This window comes from Oryzias latipes, chromosome 15, assembly GCF_002234675.1.
Source record: "Oryzias latipes chromosome 15, ASM223467v1".
Classification (NCBI taxonomy): Eukaryota; Metazoa; Chordata; class Actinopteri; order Beloniformes; family Adrianichthyidae; genus Oryzias; species Oryzias latipes.
In genome coordinates, this window is record NC_019873.2 from 9,888,990 (window position 1) to 9,906,619 (window position 17,630).

General features: G+C 40.7%; 1 protein-coding gene across 1 annotated transcript in view; it reads left to right on the top strand.

Annotated features, from left to right (window-relative positions):
* The first annotated feature begins 587 nt into the window (after window positions 1–587).
* pdzd8 (PDZ domain containing 8) overlaps window positions 588–17,630 on the top strand; it is a 40,511-nt gene continuing 23,468 nt past the window's right edge. Inside the window, exons 1-3 of the mRNA XM_023963121.1 lie at window positions 588–1,621; window positions 14,634–14,759; window positions 15,405–15,507. Coding sequence (XP_023818889.1) covers window positions 738–1,621; window positions 14,634–14,759; window positions 15,405–15,507 — 1,113 coding nt within the window. The 5' untranslated portion in view covers window positions 588–737. The remainder of the gene's footprint in view (window positions 1,622–14,633; window positions 14,760–15,404; window positions 15,508–17,630) is intronic.

Consider the following 17,630-nt stretch of genomic DNA (forward strand, 5'->3'; position numbering starts at 1 on the left):
AAAGGTTTTTGTTATGTAAAGCTTTTATTGCATTGAGAGTTTTATTACACTGACAATCTTTTTGTACCGTTGCTTCTATCATAAAGTTTTATTGTTGGTTTAATGTTATCAAGTCTGTTGACCACATTCAATTGATGGATAAAGGTTCAACTTAAGCAGGTAAAAAGAAAACATGGTCTGGATACAAATAGTATACAATAAATAACAAAATACAAACTCCTACAACTGCCTAAGCAACTAAAATTTTTTGTAAATGCAATAATATAGAAGACATTTTGTAAGGGTGTGCAGCGGATTTTATCTGTTGTCACAATCCTTTCAAATATTATTATTATTTATTTTAAAGAAATGTTGTTTAAATCTCTGTATAAACTGTTTTCAGACTTATAGATACATGTGGTGAATTATTTTAAATTGTATGAATCGTAATTTGTCGGCCAAAACCTTAGTAAGAATGTGAGCACGCAGTAAAGTTAAAAAACAAAAAAAACGAAACCAGTTTTCCGGGAAGTGAAATAAACCGACACGACCCGAACGTATCAGGACGCGTCTGCTTTCGTCATGACGCAGCGCGACGTCGGTCGTTCGTCCAATAAGAAGCGGAGAACGGAGCTGAGAACAGGAGCAGATGATATGGCAGCTTCGAGCGCGGCCAGGTGGAACCTGCTTTGTTAACACGACTGGACATTCGGACATGATAGCCGCCTGAGCCGGCAGCGTCAGGACGGAGGCTCGACATGCTCTGCCTAATCCTGATCTCCGCCGTGTGCGGGGCGGTCCTGACGTTGGTTCTGGAGTTCCTGCTGATCTACAGGAGGAGCCCGGAGCCCGTCGGCAGGACGGTCCAGTATGTCAAAGTGCTGCCCGACACCTCGCTGAAGGATTACTTTAATACCCCGCAGGCTGAGCCCAGCCCGCTGCCGCAGGAAGGCTCAGCCTCCGCTGCCTGGAAGCAGCCGGAGGCCGCGCTCTCTAAGCCGCAGGAAGCGGCTGTCAGCGGCGGCAGCCCCAAACAGCCGGCGCCGCCGGTCGCTCACGGCGAGCCGGTGGATTCTGGCAAACCGGAGACCTGCCATTTCCTGAACGCGATTTTCCTGTTCCTGTTCAGGGAGCTCCGGGACACCCCCGTGGTGAGACACTGGCTCACCAAAAAGATCAAGGTGGAGTTCGAGGAGCTGCTGCAGACCAAGACGGCCGGGCGGCTGCTGGAGGGGCTCAGTCTCCGGGACATCTCTCTGGGGAACTCCCTGCCGGTCCTCAAGAGCGCCAGGCTCATGAAGCCCGTGCACCTGAACGAGGACGGCATGCCCGAGGAGCTCAACTTCGAGGTGGACATCGAGTACAACGGCGGCTTCCACCTGGCCATCGACGTGGACCTGGTCTTCGGGAAGTCCGCCTACCTGTTCGTGAAGATGAAGCGGGTGGTGGGCCGGCTCCGGCTGCAGTTCACCCGCATGCCCTTCTCCCACTGGTCCTTCTCGTTCCTGGAGGACCCGCTGGTGGACTTTGAGGTGAAGTCGCAGTTTGAGGGAAGGCCGCTGCCGCAGCTCACCTCCATCATCGTCAACCAGCTCAAACGAGTCATCAAGAAGAAGCACACCTTACCCAACTATAAGATCAGGTAGACTCCTCACAGAAAAAACACTGGGAAATGTTCAGAACTTTGACTAGAACGATAACACCAACTCTAGGTGATGTAACACTCAGAACAACCTAAAATACCTATTAAATTATAGCCATTGCTGTTGGTGTAATACACCTCCTGTCCACCAGGGGCAGACTTATAGAAATGCAAAGTTACTTTTTTACATAAATCAATTTAAAATATAATCATTTCATTGGGTATATGTGTCCTTCGACTGGATTAATACTGGTAAGTCGGTTGGATTGACAAATTTAGCAACATTATGCACACTAAAGTATGCCAAACATTTCGGGGCCAGCCAGCAAAAATTGACCCGATTCCTGGTCATTGACTGTATATGAGAACTGGGCCGAGTGAGTGTGACATCACCCATAGAAAAATGTCTTCCTTCCAGTTCCAACCAAAGGAAGTCAATTCAGTCGCCATTTTCTTTGCAATAGGAAGGCCGCCATGTCTGAGCCAGGCAACGTCAGTAGGCGGTGAATAGTTCGAGTCGTTCTGATTTAACGTCTCTATGGGAACCACTCTCGCCAATCGGGAGTCACTTAGGTGGAAGTCCACACCCCTTCAACTGCACGCAGGCATGGGAGAATCTGCCAATGAGACTTTTAGAGCGTTTGACACAAAATCACATGCTTTTATTGAGGCACCTGCTTGGTCACTTTATAGCTTGAATAACTTGCAGTACAGCAAAAATACCAAGAACATTTTAAGAAAAGATATTGGAGCCAGAATGGTTATTCTGACAAATGATATGCTTATTTCCCTATTGAAGTCTATGGGATTTTTTTGGCTTCTTGTTACCAGCAGGTACTACCTGTTTGGAATGGTCTCGATCACTTTGTTGCGAACGCTAAACATCCCAGAATGCTATTCTCCAATGTCGGTAAAGTAACCAAACGCTATGCGACATTTTCAAATATTAAGAAAAACAACAAACATTTGGTTCTATAAGAATAATGTGAAACCCTTCTTTTTTTTCATATAATGGTGGATGGTAAGCTAACGAGCAGTTCATACTGCCATCTAGTGGATGTTTGGGTGAATTGGCGGCTCTCGTGCTTGGCCTGGATCATCTGATGATGTGAGAGCTAGAAGTAGAAGTATTGCACCCCAGCACGGATCTGTGAAGATTCCCTGATGAGTCAGCCCTAAATCTCCATTTCCTTTGTGTGGGTTTTTTTAACTTCCACAACCACTTTCAACCCATGTTACATTTATGTAACAGCTGAATATTATCTAACTTTTAAAACAGATTATTTTCCATCTTTACTCGTTTTGTGACAGTATTAAAATTTGCTAAAGCTTCATTCTGTTTAGGGGGGAATGTTGACTGTTCACTTTAGTATTTTTTTTAAAATATGAAAGTGGTCTTCTCCCTCCACCCCACTGCAAAAACAGCTTCTCCAACAAGAGAAATAGCTTGATGTTTGGAGCGTTGTCTCAAAGTTGGAGGTTCTGGAGATCAAGGCTCGTTTTGCGTGCAGCTTTCCTGTGTCTGTGCAGAAATTGGCTTTAAGGTCTTAGTTTGTGATGGATTCTCACCCTCATGACTGCTGGAACAAGACTGGATGCAAACCAACACACTGCAGAGCCTCTCCCTACAGTTTCAGCCTCCTCATGCCTCCAAGCAAACACCAGTACACATGTCATATGAGATCTTTTTCAATGCCGTCTTTCTCTTGGTTTTCTGAGCCACAAGCAGCAGCAGCAGCAGCTGAGGCTGCTGTTAGGAGCTCACCACAAACTTCCTGAAACAGGAGCATCCACCACTATCAGACACATACACGTTCCTAAATCGATAAATAACATGAATCTTTTTGAAATGTTTATTTTGTGAAGAAAAAAGTGCATTTGAACGAAAAAAGTGGTCAAACAGACGAGTGAATTCAATCAAAGGTGGAAAAAGTTTCTTACGTGAGAAGGTCTCGCCCTAGAGCGAAAATCGATTTAGTTTAACACAAAACATTTCAACAACCTCACAACTAAGAGAACATGTTCTTCAGCAGCTAAACAGTGGATCTACAATCTGAACACCAGTGTGTTGAAGGTGTGACAGCCTGCTGTCCGGAATAGTTTCCTATTGGATATCTGTTGGGAATTCCCACACTTTTGAAGTCCGAGTGACCTCCTGCGGAACGCGGGTTGTGTTCAAAGTGCGTAGCATTAATCCGCCCTGCGTGTGCCGACAGACTCACACAGCCGATGAAATTGATTACATGAAGATATGGCTGCAGCCCATATGATGGATTTGGAGAGTGAAAACAGCTGTCCAGACATGCTCTCTGCAGCTTTTCATTATGTCACATTCAGGCTCTGCATCCATCAAAGAAAACGCTGCTCCTTCCTTTTCTGCTATTTATTTACTAAACGGAAAAACACATGAGCCCAAAAACAGGACAGTTCTTTTAGACCACAGTTATACTAATCATGAATCAAAGTGAGAATATTTCATCAAAATACAGTCTTGTCTATGGTCCGGAATATAAATTAACAATAACATAATTAAAGGAAAGAGTCTAATAATATCATTTTAAGGATGTAAAGATTCTCACAATTACTCTAAAGAATCCTAATGAAAAACGGAGAAACAAATACATGATTTTAACTACATTGTTGTTCTGCAGTGTATTAAGTTCAAAATGAAATTTAACTTATTCTTTATTTTTTCTAGATTACTGAGAATATTTTCTGAAATTTTACTTCCTTTATTTAATTAACTTCAACTAATTTAATCTCTAGTTTTATGTTAATTCTATAAAAAAATTTTAGGACGTTTCTAGAGTCTGTCTCATAACTGAAGTCGTGCCCAAAGAAGGTTTAAACCAAAACAACTAAAATTACTTTTCGGTCCTTTTCTAATCATTTTAGATTACTGGGATTCCGTTCAGCCCAGAATATTCCAGTAAAACGGTCTGTAGATTACATTTAGCACTGTCTAGTGTAATCCTGAATCAGTAAAAACAAAGAAAAACATGTTTCAAAGTTTTATGGGAATTTTGGCTTTAAAAGATTTTTTTTCTCGTAACACACTCATTTTTTTACATGATGTGTTTATTCCTAAAAATAAAATTAAAAAACGGTTAAAGAAAACTAAACAACTGAATTTAGTAAGTTTAAATTTTTAAAATTTTCTAAAAAATACATGTGTAATGTTAATGTTACTAATTAGGAATGCAGTATTTATTATGTTATTGTTATAATAATAGACTTCAGTGGATATTCAAAAAACATCCTCTTCATTTTTTCTACTGATATAACCAAAATGCTTTCCACACACATTCACACACTGATGGTGGCGTTCAGTGTCTCGCGGCAGGACACTTCCACACGCAAGCGGGCGAAGCAGGAATCAAACATGCGAATCCTCCTATCAAAGGTCAACCACTCCTCTCCTGTATCACAGCCGCCCCAAAAGAAGGAGAATTTTTAGGTGCTCTGTAAAAGCTTACACGAGTTTCCTTCTTGTCTGAGAGCAGAAATCAACAATAACTATCAATAGTTTGTATTTAATAAAATATTACTTACTAATATTAGCAGAAAAATCTCCCAGCAACTTTAAATTGTTTAAAAAAGTAAACATTCTTATCAACAAAAATGTCAGTTTTTTGTAAATGAAAAAACTTAAGTTTGCGGTAAAAGATTTGAAAAAAATGACAACAAAATCTTCATTTAGTTGGTAGTGCAGGACTGCTGAAGTGTCTCTTTAGCCTTCAACACACTGTGTGAATGTGTATCATAATCATAATGGGTTGTTAATTGTGGCTCTAAGCAGACCGTGGTTCAAGATTGCTCCACTTTACATCAACTTAATCCGCCTCCATCCAGAATCATGGTAATCATTATTTCCCTAATTCTATTATTTGGTAAATACTTCAGTTTATGTAAGAATCAAAGGTTTTAATGGACTTAAGCATGTGCATGCCTTCAGAAAGCAAACAAAATGAAAGCCTGCAGCCTGCTAAAAGTGTATATCCATGCACAATCAGATAATAACTAAAGACCCACTCCAAGAAAGATGGTGTTTGAGTGTTTTCATATGTTGTTGTGTCATTTTTCTGATTATGGAAGAAAAATACTACGAAAATTAAGCTTAACACTGTATTTCTGAATATTTCTTAATTCAAATCATTGCTAAAACATTCATCTTGCCCATAAATCTTTCCAGTTTTCTTTTTCTAAGTGCAACCGCATGTGACACTGAAGCCCTTTGTAAGCTAACGGAGTAATGCTGCACAGACAGAAGGACTGCAAGAACAGCTCACTGCTTACCATTCCATGCAAACCCCTGAAACTGCAGTCACACGGACTGTCAAGCAGAGTAAGGAAAGCAGAATGCCAATAGAGAAAGTTAAAGTCAAAGAGAAGGACTTCATAAAACTGCTTGCTCCTTATTCTACTGTGTTTACCTTTTATCCTACAAATGAGGCTGGAAGAAGGAAAGCAGCAGGCATTTTGGCAAAACTCTGCAGAAATTCAGCAGCTCAGAGGAAGTATTTACACACGCCTGTGATGCAGGTTAGTGTAACTGGATCTCCAGCTGTCCTCTGGAGAGCAGCAGCAGCTTCCTCACATCAGCGTGACGCCACATGATAAATGGCCTGATTCTCTCTGTGTTCTACAACTGTGTTTCTCACCCGTCCACTTACACTCGGGCGTCCGTCCTCCAGCGACTCCGTTTTTCTGCAGTCACATGGTAAAGGGCTCATCAGGGTTTCTGGTTGTAGTCATTTCTACGTCTTCAGTCTGACCTTGAGCCGTAGGTTTGGGTTGGAGCTCCAGTGTTGTCATATGGGAGCATCCATAAGCTTTACTCTTCATGAGGGGGGAGATCATCTTCTGGAAAACATGCTCACACTTTGCTGCAAAAAGAATATTCTCTTATTTTTTTCTAATACTTAGCGTGACTATCCGACATCATGATGGATGACAAGACAAAGCTTGATGAAATTACAACCTTTTGGTTTTTCTGATATTCCTTGAAATGTGTATAGTTTTATGTCAAATAGACCTTTGACACAGTTGATTGTTCTGGATAAATCTATCCATCCATTTTCTTCACCCACTTTCTCCCTTTCGGGGTCACAGGGTTGCCAGTTTCTAACCTGGCTACTGTTGGGCGAAGGTGCGGTACACCCTGGACAAGGCTCCAGCTGGTCGTTGGACCACCCACTCGCACACTCATACACACTCACAGGGAAAAATTGGAGTAATCAATCAACCTATGAAGCTTGTTTTTGGAGTTTGGGAGGAAGCCGAAGTGCTTTACTAATTACTTTTTGTGTCCGCGCAAAATTCTATGACACCAAGTCTTTCGTATTGGAATAGAGCTGTGAAAGAAAAAGTCTGGAGCAAGATTTGTGAGATTTGAACAAACTGAGTAGATGTGCTAGTATCAGGTAATGAAAGACCAGTGTGAACACTATATGCATTCAAGAACCCGTGTTCAGTACGTTCTTGAGCACCCCACGGCCGGTGTGTACGTAGCAGATGTGGTGAAAGGCCTATCATGACCTTTTGATCTGGCAGGAACGTCCTAGCAAAGTTCACATAAGATGCAGGCATGAAGAGGAGTTTCTCGTGACTTCCTCAGAATGTGCTGTGGCTGCCACTCTCACCAATCAGGAGCTTGTTGGAAGGCCACAGTCCTACTACACGGAATCCGTCAACGAAACATTTCAAACATTCAACAGAGAGACTACCTACTTTTATTGAGGCCTCTGATTGGTCAGTTTATAACTTGAATACCTAACACTACAAAAAATGAGATCAAGAATATGTTTAAACAATGTATCAGAGCAAGAATGGGTATTCTGACAAATAGAATGACTGAGCAACAGCTGTTTATTTCTCCATAGACGTCTACGGGATTTTGTCTTCTTTGAGCCATCAGGTACTTCCTGTTTGGAACGTGAGGGGGGGAGGGGTCACTTCGTACAGCTCTCATATATAGTCAATGGCTGAATGCATTTTATTTTCTTAAACTCTTGAGACTGATGGGTATATTTGCATCCATTATTGTGAATTCTTAGTATTTTTTCCCCAGAATCTGTTATTTCTATGTGGATGCGCTGGGGCCGGATCAGAACTGTCCGCTTTGAGTCATGAAGTGGAATGTGCTGCTCTGTGGCCTGAATCCATAATCTCTTCCTGCTCTTAGCAAACTGACTTGATCCCCTCAGAATATTAAGCATTTTCCGGTCATCTTTTAAGAGGTCAGTGCGTCTCCTGGAACAAAAACTCTGTCTCTTCTCTGCTCTGGAGTCGTGACTCTGCAGGGGGATGCAGACCCTGTCTTTCTTCCAAGATGCATAGAAGCCAAACTTTATCTCACTTTAGTTCTTTTGTTTTGTAAATGAATGTTGAATCACCCATCGGTATGTTTAACTCTTTAAAGTAATCTTTCTTATTCAGACTTTGAATAAAACAGAGCATTGTAGTTAGAACCTGGATGGAACTGGACTAGAACAGATTTTAGTTTATTTTTTCTTTTCTTGCTTGAGTTGGGTGTTTTTCATGCATTCTTCGTGTAGCTGCTTCACCTCAGGACTAAACTGAAGCATTAGAAACCAACTCAAATGAAATGAAAACATTTGGCGAGACTTTTTGGTCCTCTTTTTGCTGGTCTTCCTCTAACGCCCCATCTTCCTCCTCATCAACTTGCAGTTTCACACTTCATTGGTGTTCAAACTTTTTGCATTATTTAAACTATTTTAATAGCATTAAGTGGAAATGTTGTATGTAAACATTTAATTGCAGTGGCAGACATTTCATTTGAGCAAATAGTAAATTAGTACATCTTAATACCAAGAAAGGTTTATCAATTTTGGTCAATTTTTGTCACTGTTCATTCTCAGTTAGCTGGTTGTAATAAGCATGTGCCTCTTGATACTGAAACTTTTGAAAAAAAACAGCCACAGTCTTTTGGCTTATTAGGCAAAGTTGTTTTATATTTGACTAATAAAACATGAAAATCTTTACTTGTCCTGGAAGCGGCGTACCTCACTGTCAACTTTTCCCTTTTATTTACTGTTGACATTTTAGAAAAGAGCTAGAATGCGTTGCAGAAAGGTCGTGCAACAGAGTTGCCACAGATTTACAACAACGGCTTAAAACGTAATTTAGCCAACCACAATCAAAAAAATCACACAGAGTTATTTTGTATATTGGGATTTTTATGAAAGGAGCCTGCTGGCCGGTGGAAATTTGAATGTGGGCCTTATCTAGTCCATGAGCCGGACTTTGGACATGCCTGCTGTGGCGAGTTTTTCATCCATTTCAACCAGCTTTTGGAAACCTCAGAGAATTATGTTCTTGAACTTTCATTCATAATAAGGCTTTTATAAAAATGAACACTTTGTTAATTGAAGTAAACCCTTCAAAATAAAGCTGTAAAGCTGTTTGGGGGGCATGAACCTATAAATAAAAAGAGGATTTATTCCTAGAGATTTTGAAAAGCAAGTTTAGGATCAAAAAGAAGTGAATGTCCATATCACTGTGGCCTTTCTTAGACATTTTATTATCTGATCATATAAGATTTTGGATGTGTTTTCAAACCTGAACTAAGTCTTCTTATTTGAGGGATTCAAATGGTGGCGTTGGAGCAGTTGGGCCTCCTGTGACGCCTCCTGCAGAGCAGGACGACAGCCTGAGAGGCTTTGCTGTCTCTCTGTGGAGCCCAGCATCAGTGGTGTGGGAGGTTAAAGAGGCGGATGTGAATGCGATGCATTTTCAGAACTGCCTGTTGAACACAGGCGTTTATTTCTCCGGCGGAGCTATGTGTGTAGGAGAGCACCACAGCCAAGAAAAGCTCTCGGAACGGGTGTCCGTGAGCTGCCATTGTGCAGGATGGGATGATGTAATGGAGCCTAAGATGCGGAGTGCCGGGCCTTGGGATTCGTTGAGTGGCACAGATGGTAGTTCAGTGGAGGGCGGGGCAGGGAAAGCAGCCCTCTGGAGCTAATCCAGGCATTACGGCAATCATGCAAGCAGCTATGAGGGAATAATAACTGGCAGCCAAATCTGGGATGGGTTCTCTCATGCTTCTGCAGCCTGTGCTGATTAATATCCTTGACACCATAATGATTGAGGTTATGAATGGTTAAAACAAAAACTGCTTCCCTCTGCCGGGACAGGCATCTGCTTCTCTGTTTGTGACACTTGGGTGAGGGTGAGAAACCTCAGCGTCTAAACTAAGTCAGGAGCAGAAGATGTAGCAGTTCAAAGGCGTCAGAGCTGTTGTCTTCGTCATGCTTTGTGTCACATAAAACACCTGGTTTCCGAGGGACACATTCATACTTTTGGCTTTAACTTCCATACATGAACAACTAGGAGTGATCGAGCCGTTGTTATGGTCCAGTGTGTGGAAATACTGTGAAATTTACAAAGACAGAGAAGTTGTAACCCTTGTGCTATCTTAGATGACCCCACCCTGTCATTGATGTGCTCTCCATACCATGACAAAATAAAGGTGGAAAGATTTCATGTAATCCATGGACACCAGTGAGGTTCACAAATCATTGAAGAAAAAAAGTTCAGCGCACTGTCTAGTAGGTCTAGATGACCCAACTCCCAACGTTAAAATGCCTAGGATAGCACAAGGGCTACACAAGTCACTTGTTTTTAAAGCCTTTAGTAAAATCCCAAGACAACACGACTGATCTCTCCAACTGCCTCTTGAGACATCATGGCCAAAGATCGATTTTAGGTCAGTGAATCAGAATCATTCAGTAACGATAACCTAATTATGATTTGAATCGAATCCTTGTTAAAATGATTCGTTACACCCCTAGTGATTAAAAAAGGAGACGTTAACTCTATAGGTGAAATAAAAAGCAAAGAAATGTGATGAAGAATTCTCCATTTATCCTCAGTGTAGTTGGCCATGAGGAAGTTTCTAGTTTTGTTGGTCTTTTACTTTAAGGGCGACTCCCATCAGATAACCCAAACAGGTCTGAGCACAAAGCCCGGCTAGTGTGGCTGCTGTGATCCATGACCAGATATGAAAGAATGAAGTTTAGTGGCGCTGGCTTGCAGAGGTGAAGTAGAGTTTAGTTGAGTTGTCTGTGGGGAAAAACTGCTAACTTCAAACACCACCTATCTAGAACAGTGGTCCCCAACCATTATCAGGCCTCGGACCGGTTTAATGTCGGACGATATTTTCACGGACTGGTCTGAACGGGGCCAAAGTCTACGGCTATGCCGGAATTCCTTCACTATTCATCACCATTTTGTAGTGCTGTCCGGATCTACAATTCTAAAATCAAGTGCCCTAGAAAATTCCAAGAAGTCTCTGCAAAAAAACAATGTGCATTGATGCTCACTAGATTGGCAAATATAGACCACAATGCATTGCGTTTGAACAATTTTTGCCAAAGAATTGTATTTAAATGTTTTTTTTTAAATAAACCATCAATGTTTCATCTTCAGAGCACATTGCATATTTTTTACTCAGGAAAATTTTCTGTGCTCATGTTTCTTAAGGATGCCTGCATTATTTTCCCTTTCTGTAGAAAAATTCATAAACGTCATTTTTACAAGTTTACACAGATCAGAGGCAACTGTCACAAATCAGCAACTTTATTTGATTGTATCTTCATTTTCTGGAAAAATGTTTGCGGCTGGTTTAAACTTAAACTTTGTGGTGAAGAGTTTCCTGTTTTATGTCAAAGCGGATGCTAAAAACTGGATGCTAACTTTAGCTGTGTCTGACTTTTTAGGTGCGATAGATAAATGAAGCAAAATACAATGACCCAACGTAAAACAGTTGTTTTCCCAAAATTTATTAATAAACACAAATCCACCGTATCTGCTTTTATCTTCTGCGTGTATGAAAGATTCAAAAGTTATACAAGCTAGCAGCTTCTGGTACGTAACGACTGTCTCAATAAATCCGTGTGTTGAGAAAGATTCCCTGTTTTGCTGGTAAATAGCAGCATTATTTTTCTTTTAAGTCAAAAGCTCTTATTCGGTTTCCTCGCTGACTTTTCTCCCTGTTTGAAAAAGAGCACATTTGTGACATAGAAAATACATTGGGTGGCCCACAATTTCTGCTCCATTCTGATGCATCCGTTTGCAGACGAGTAGAGCCATGTTTGTCTTTGTTTTCCTCGTCTGAGCTGGAATCTGGATCTAAACTGTACGGCTGGATAGCTTCAATTACTGCTCGCCATTTTTGTTGACTTGGGTGGTGTGAGGGCTCTAAGCTAACAGGAGAGCGTTTAAACTGAGGTAAAAAAAAACAAAAACTCAGAGGTAAATATGTAATAAATTCCTGCCACTCTGCAAAAACTATATTCTAAAAAGAAGACACAGGTTTTTTGTTTTTTTTGTTTTTAATCTTAATGAAAAGACCACTGGGAACACTTAAAAGATATATCAAAAGATGATCGGAGTAGGACTAAAAGCCTTTTCTCTCATCTGCAGGCTCTTCATCTCTCCATTTATTAATGGTTGGTAAACAAACAAGAAAATAATATACTGCCACCTAGTGTATGGGGTTGAAACGGTGCCTCATTTATTTACGAGTGTGATTGGCTGTACTAAATCTTAAAAAATGATCAATCAGTTCCAGTTACCTTGTTTTATCTTTGAAGTTTGAGCTAAAATATCTAATTTTTCTTATTTTCTCTGTGGTTTTGGAGCAGAATCTAGAAGCATCACCCCCCTTGACCCTACAGTTTGTTAATGTTTTCTGTGTTCACCATGAAGGAGCGATGCTCCAGCAGTGAAGTAAAAACTAAAGGTGCCGGCTCCTCAACACAAGCTCAGACCGTTATACATGAGCAGTTGAACTGTTGTGTCCGCTCTCACACAGATAATGTGCAGCTTCATCTCTTGTTATGCAAGAGCAGCGTCGATACGAGCGCCGCTTTTCCCCCTCTGTCACTTCCTGTGTGTGTGTGTGAAGGGGGGGGGGGGGTCCGGTGCACTGGGCCATTTTAGAAGTGCTCCAGTTTCCTTTCAGCTGTCCGCCGGCTGCAGGAACGCTCATCGATCGGACGGCTGTTTTTGGCTGAAGGCCTGGAAGAGAGGCCTGATGATGTTTGTAGAACAACAAAACTGTAATTGCCTGCTGCCTGGACGGCTGCAGTTTGAAACTCTCCGTCAGCCGCTCCGTAGTGCCATTCCACTTCTCTGTTTTATGAGCTTCTCAGCAGATTAACAGCACTGCAGTAAATTCTGGTCACTGTTGGGTCTTCTGTATAAACTGCCACACCTATAACTGCCGGACAAACTATGCTGTCAAATTACATCAAATGAGTAACTTCCGAGGTGGGAAGACGAGTTTTTTTTTTAAAACAAAAACCAAAATTTATATATATATATATTTTTACTTATTTATTCAGAAGGTTCAACTTCAGGTCATTTGTCTCCATCTTCCTCTTTTCTGTTGCTTTTCTTGTCTCTTTGGGACAGGAGCTTTCTGCTTTTCATCTGATCTTTAACACCAGAGGAAGATTGAACGCAGCTTTACGACAGAGTGGATTTCCATTTCTAAGGGAATAGTGAGGGGTGGCAAAGCACAGCAAAGAAATGATGATCCAAAACTTGTTATTGTTTCAAATCTTGTCTTTTTGAAGTGTTTTTTTGTGTGACATTTTTATTGTTTCAAATCTGTTTTTAGAGACTTTCTGCTGCTAATTCCATATCTCTAAATACTATAAACTGAAGATTATACACACAACCTTTCAGGAAATGTTGTCTAAAACCTGTACACAAACTGCAAGAAACATGCAACCAAGCAAAACTAAAATGCAGATTTTCTAATCAACTATTCTAGATCATTTTATATATCAGTCCAGATTGGTCAGGTTCTTTCTCAGGGGAACCAGCTGTGTGATTTACATGCACAGAATGTGGAGACGCTGCTCACAGCGAGAAGTCCCTGGTTTGGCTCAACGGTTCTTGGGAATCCTTGAAGTCAAGGTGTGTCAAACAAAAAACAACAACAACAAAAAAAGTCACAGTGTGTAAACTGGTCCACTCCAGGATGCAAAGTTCCGACTTTTGCTTCAAATCTCAGTGAAAGTCAAATGTCCTGGACCGTTTCTTTGCTCTGAGGATGAAAATCAGTTTGCATTGGGCGTTTCTGTGGATTCAGCAGCTTCCAGAATTCATGAACAGAAGAAACAAATGCAGCACATTTGAATTTTTTTTAGTTTTTATGTGGAAACGTTTGCCTGACTGGCAGCAGAATCATCAGAGGGACCTGAGGCTCTCAGGCTGCAGACGTCTAAATGGTTCAATGTTTCTGTGATCTGTAGAGCAAATAATCACCCGTTGTCACTTTTGATCCCCTTTTTTAAATTTTAGCCTCACTTCCACAAAGCCTCTGTTTGGACTCTTTTTTTTTTTTTTTTTTTTTTTTTTTTTTTGGTTTTGCTAAAGTTCTGAAATGCAGAAACTTTTGGATACTTCAGGCCTGAAGCAAAGTATCCGAACTTGCTGTTTTTTTTTGTAATCTAACAGAAAAGTGTTCAAAGTCAGTTTCAGAGCAGCACAGAGGGATCAATAGAATACAAAACCTGCAGTTCGACTGCTTAGTCATGGTTTCCTTTTATAGAAGTGTTAACAAGTGTCTGCGTTAGAACGCCATGAGAGAGCCTCTTATCAGAGCTTGGCTATAGCCAGATGCTGGTTACATAATTAACAGGCATGATTAGTCTGAGCAAAGTCCCCAGGGCCAAACGGGAGCAGCAGGATCCCAGAAAAGCCCAGGCTGGGTGTGTTAGCTGATAATTCATGACGGTGGTGGGTTTCGGTCCAGCTGAGGCCAAATCCCTCCCAGCAGTCACCAGGAAAAGCTGTGTGGATGCTCTCCTCGCTCCCGTCAGTGCTTTCCTGCAGACCTGCTGCCGCTTTTCCACTCCAAACTAAAAAATAGGAGCTCAAAATTGTGTTTTTTCTCTGATTTAAATGACATTTTTGTTTCAGCAGATTGTGCGCTAACAACCCCTTTGGTGTGTTTTTGTCTTTCTCTCTGCAGATACAAGCCCTTCTTCCCATTCCAGGTGCAGCCCCCCCAGGGGTCCCCCTGCGAGCTGGACCTGTCTGTCCAGGACAGCCGGCTGGTTGAAGGCAGGCTCAGAGTCACCCTCATCGAGTGCAGCAGGTGAGACTCCAGTTCATTCTGGAATTCCCCACATTCCTGATTGATCCCGACATTCCCATTCACGCACTTTGATCGGAAGGTTTACCCCCCTTCCTCTTATCCCCGTCCTGTTCCGAGGCGGTTTTCCAACATTAAAACTCAGCCTTAAAAAAAAAACATTTGGTCTCATAAATGTTTCATGGAATAAGTGTTTGTTTCTGCCTTTTTCTGAATCTGGAATGTTTAAATTTTAATCTGGAAAAGGCTGGAATCAATTTCCCGAAGCTTCTGCAGCTGCAGAGGCCTGGCCCGGGCCGCCTCGGATAGGGTGGTGCGTTTGCTCTGCACGTGTTTCTGAGCGCTCACAAAGCCTCAGTGAGGCTGGTTTTATGGTGCATAGGATGATCGGATCAGGCTCATCTATTAATGATGAGCCTTGGCCATTATAATCATCTGCTCTTTCTGCTCTCACTGCCCCGTTACATCACACTGCTGTCGTGTTTTTTCCTCTCAACACGGTGGGGCTTCGTGGGTCATTATCTGAAGTGCATGAGGTTGTCCAGCAGGGGGAGCCATATGCTTTTTAAAAAAAAAAAATATATTTCTTTCAGGATTGTGAATAAAAATGACAGTTTAGAGTTTCATCCCGCGTTTATTCCTCTGCAGGTTGTTCATCCTGGGCTCGTACGACAGAGAAACCTACGTTCACGTGACTCTGGAGCTCAGCAGCTTCCAATGGAAGGAAAAGACTCGCAGCTCCATCAAACAGGTGGGTATCCTTCTTCTCCGCCTCTGACTCTGCTCTTCCTCTAAACATCAATTAAAAAAACCTTTAAATTCATTGTCCAGAGTACCTCTTTCTTTTAAAAATAACTCTTTTTTTTCAGTGTTAGGGTCACTTTTGTAAATATCAGTTCCTGTAATTATTAAGAAAAGATAATTGAATGATAAAAAAACTCATTGTTAATATGACCAGGCAAAGCAGTTTTAACAAAACGTTCAAACAAACAAAAGAAAACAAAATTCTATTGTTTTATGGGCCAAAACGAGTTCTGAGTCACAGTATATTATTTGAGTGTACAAACAACATTAAACATTCAAATCTACTGATAGTAATCTTATGGTCCTTGTTTAAGGTTAAAAATGGCATTAATTTTACAAACAAAAACATTCAATTGTTGTAAGGATTGAAAACTTCCACATCATTTCTAAAAATGTTTGAAATTACTCAACATTCACTTTTGAGAAAATATTTTTGATGCTTTTATGGTGTTTAAAAAAAAAAGATATTAGGTCTTTTGCCTTCCATTATGCAGTTGATCTTTTTTGACAGATTCATCAAGTCTGTGGACATTTTTGGGAAAATTGTATTTGTCTTTCTTAAGAAAAAAATGAAAACCTCTTTTTAGCTTTGGGATAGGTTTTTTACTTATGTATTAATTCGTGTCATGGACTGATTCCTTTGGTTTTTATTGTGTGAATGTTTGTTCATGTTTTTTTAATAATAATTTTTTTTAATTTAATGTTAAGTGCCTCGAGTTGTCCTGCCACAGAAAATACATAAAGTTCAAATTTGAATTCTTAAAAAGACTGTACGACCGCTGTCAGCCGCTTCTTAAGATGCAGTGAGATGGTGTGTGCTGTCAAACCAGGATCGGCCTAAAGTGAATGAAAAACCAGATTGTAAATTTGAAAAACAAACACTGTAAGAAAAAAAAGAACCTAAAATGAAAAATAACTTTTTTTTTTTTTTTAAGCGTCTGCGGTTTTGTGTTTTTAAATGTTGTTTTTGTTTCTCTTCCACTTCGCTTTCAATCCTCAGTTGACAGTTTTATTTCAGGCTTCACGCTTTTGGCGTTGACCCTGTTATTTGATGGGGCTTCGAGCCCATTAGACACGATTGCCACCAGGTGGTAAAGGTTATGGTGACATCATTTCCTCCCATCATATTTAATTTGTTCTATTGACGCTGTTTTTTTCAATCACTTTAGACTGATCCTGATTTGATACTATAGAAATGAGGAGCCGACAGCGGAATAAATGCAAAGAGGGCGCCAAGAAACCTGACATAAATACTCTCTACTGATGCTTCCCTATAAGAAATAACAGAAGAAAAGAGGCATGTCCCGTGTTAAAAATATAAGAAAAAACATGAAAGGACATTTATTAGAAACTCATAAGATCAAAATGAAAAAAAGAACAAATTTCAGACCAGAAATATCTGAACACAACAAAAAACAACCATTGAGCCAAGGGCTAGAATATCAATATTTCCGGATTCAAATGTCAGCTGAGATTCTCTTCCAGAGACCCCCTTGAGCTGGGGGGCTATTAGAACAGATAAATGAATTAGTTTTCTTTTTTGACAAGTAGATACAATTCAGATAAATCTCCCTGTTGCAAAAAAACGGTTTAACCACAAAAATAAATAAATTTTTGTTTAAAAGTTGCTTAAGTACATTTACTGCAGGCAGTTGGTTAGCGAGACTATTTGTGTCCAACACGAGACGTTTTCTCCTTCTAGTTTTCCATAAAATCTCTTTTTCTGAAGAAAAGCTGAATTAAAGATCACCTATACCGTGTCAGTAGTGCCGTCAAGCCAGCAGGGGGCTCCACCAACCCACATTTAACAGTGCAAACTTCAGAAATGTCAACTATTTTCATTTTTTAAAGCTAAATCCATTTTCAGTTTTTTATATTTTGTGGTTTGAGCACTAAAGTAGACGGAGGTTGTGCTCTTGATGAAGAACACGTGCTGCTTCCCAATCGGCTGTCAGGTACAGCTATGCTGCACATGATGCATATTGTCATCATAACAAATTAATGATGGCGGAGTTTCATCTTCCTCGTGCTGATTAGATTGTCCCAATGTTGACATTTTGAACAGCAAAG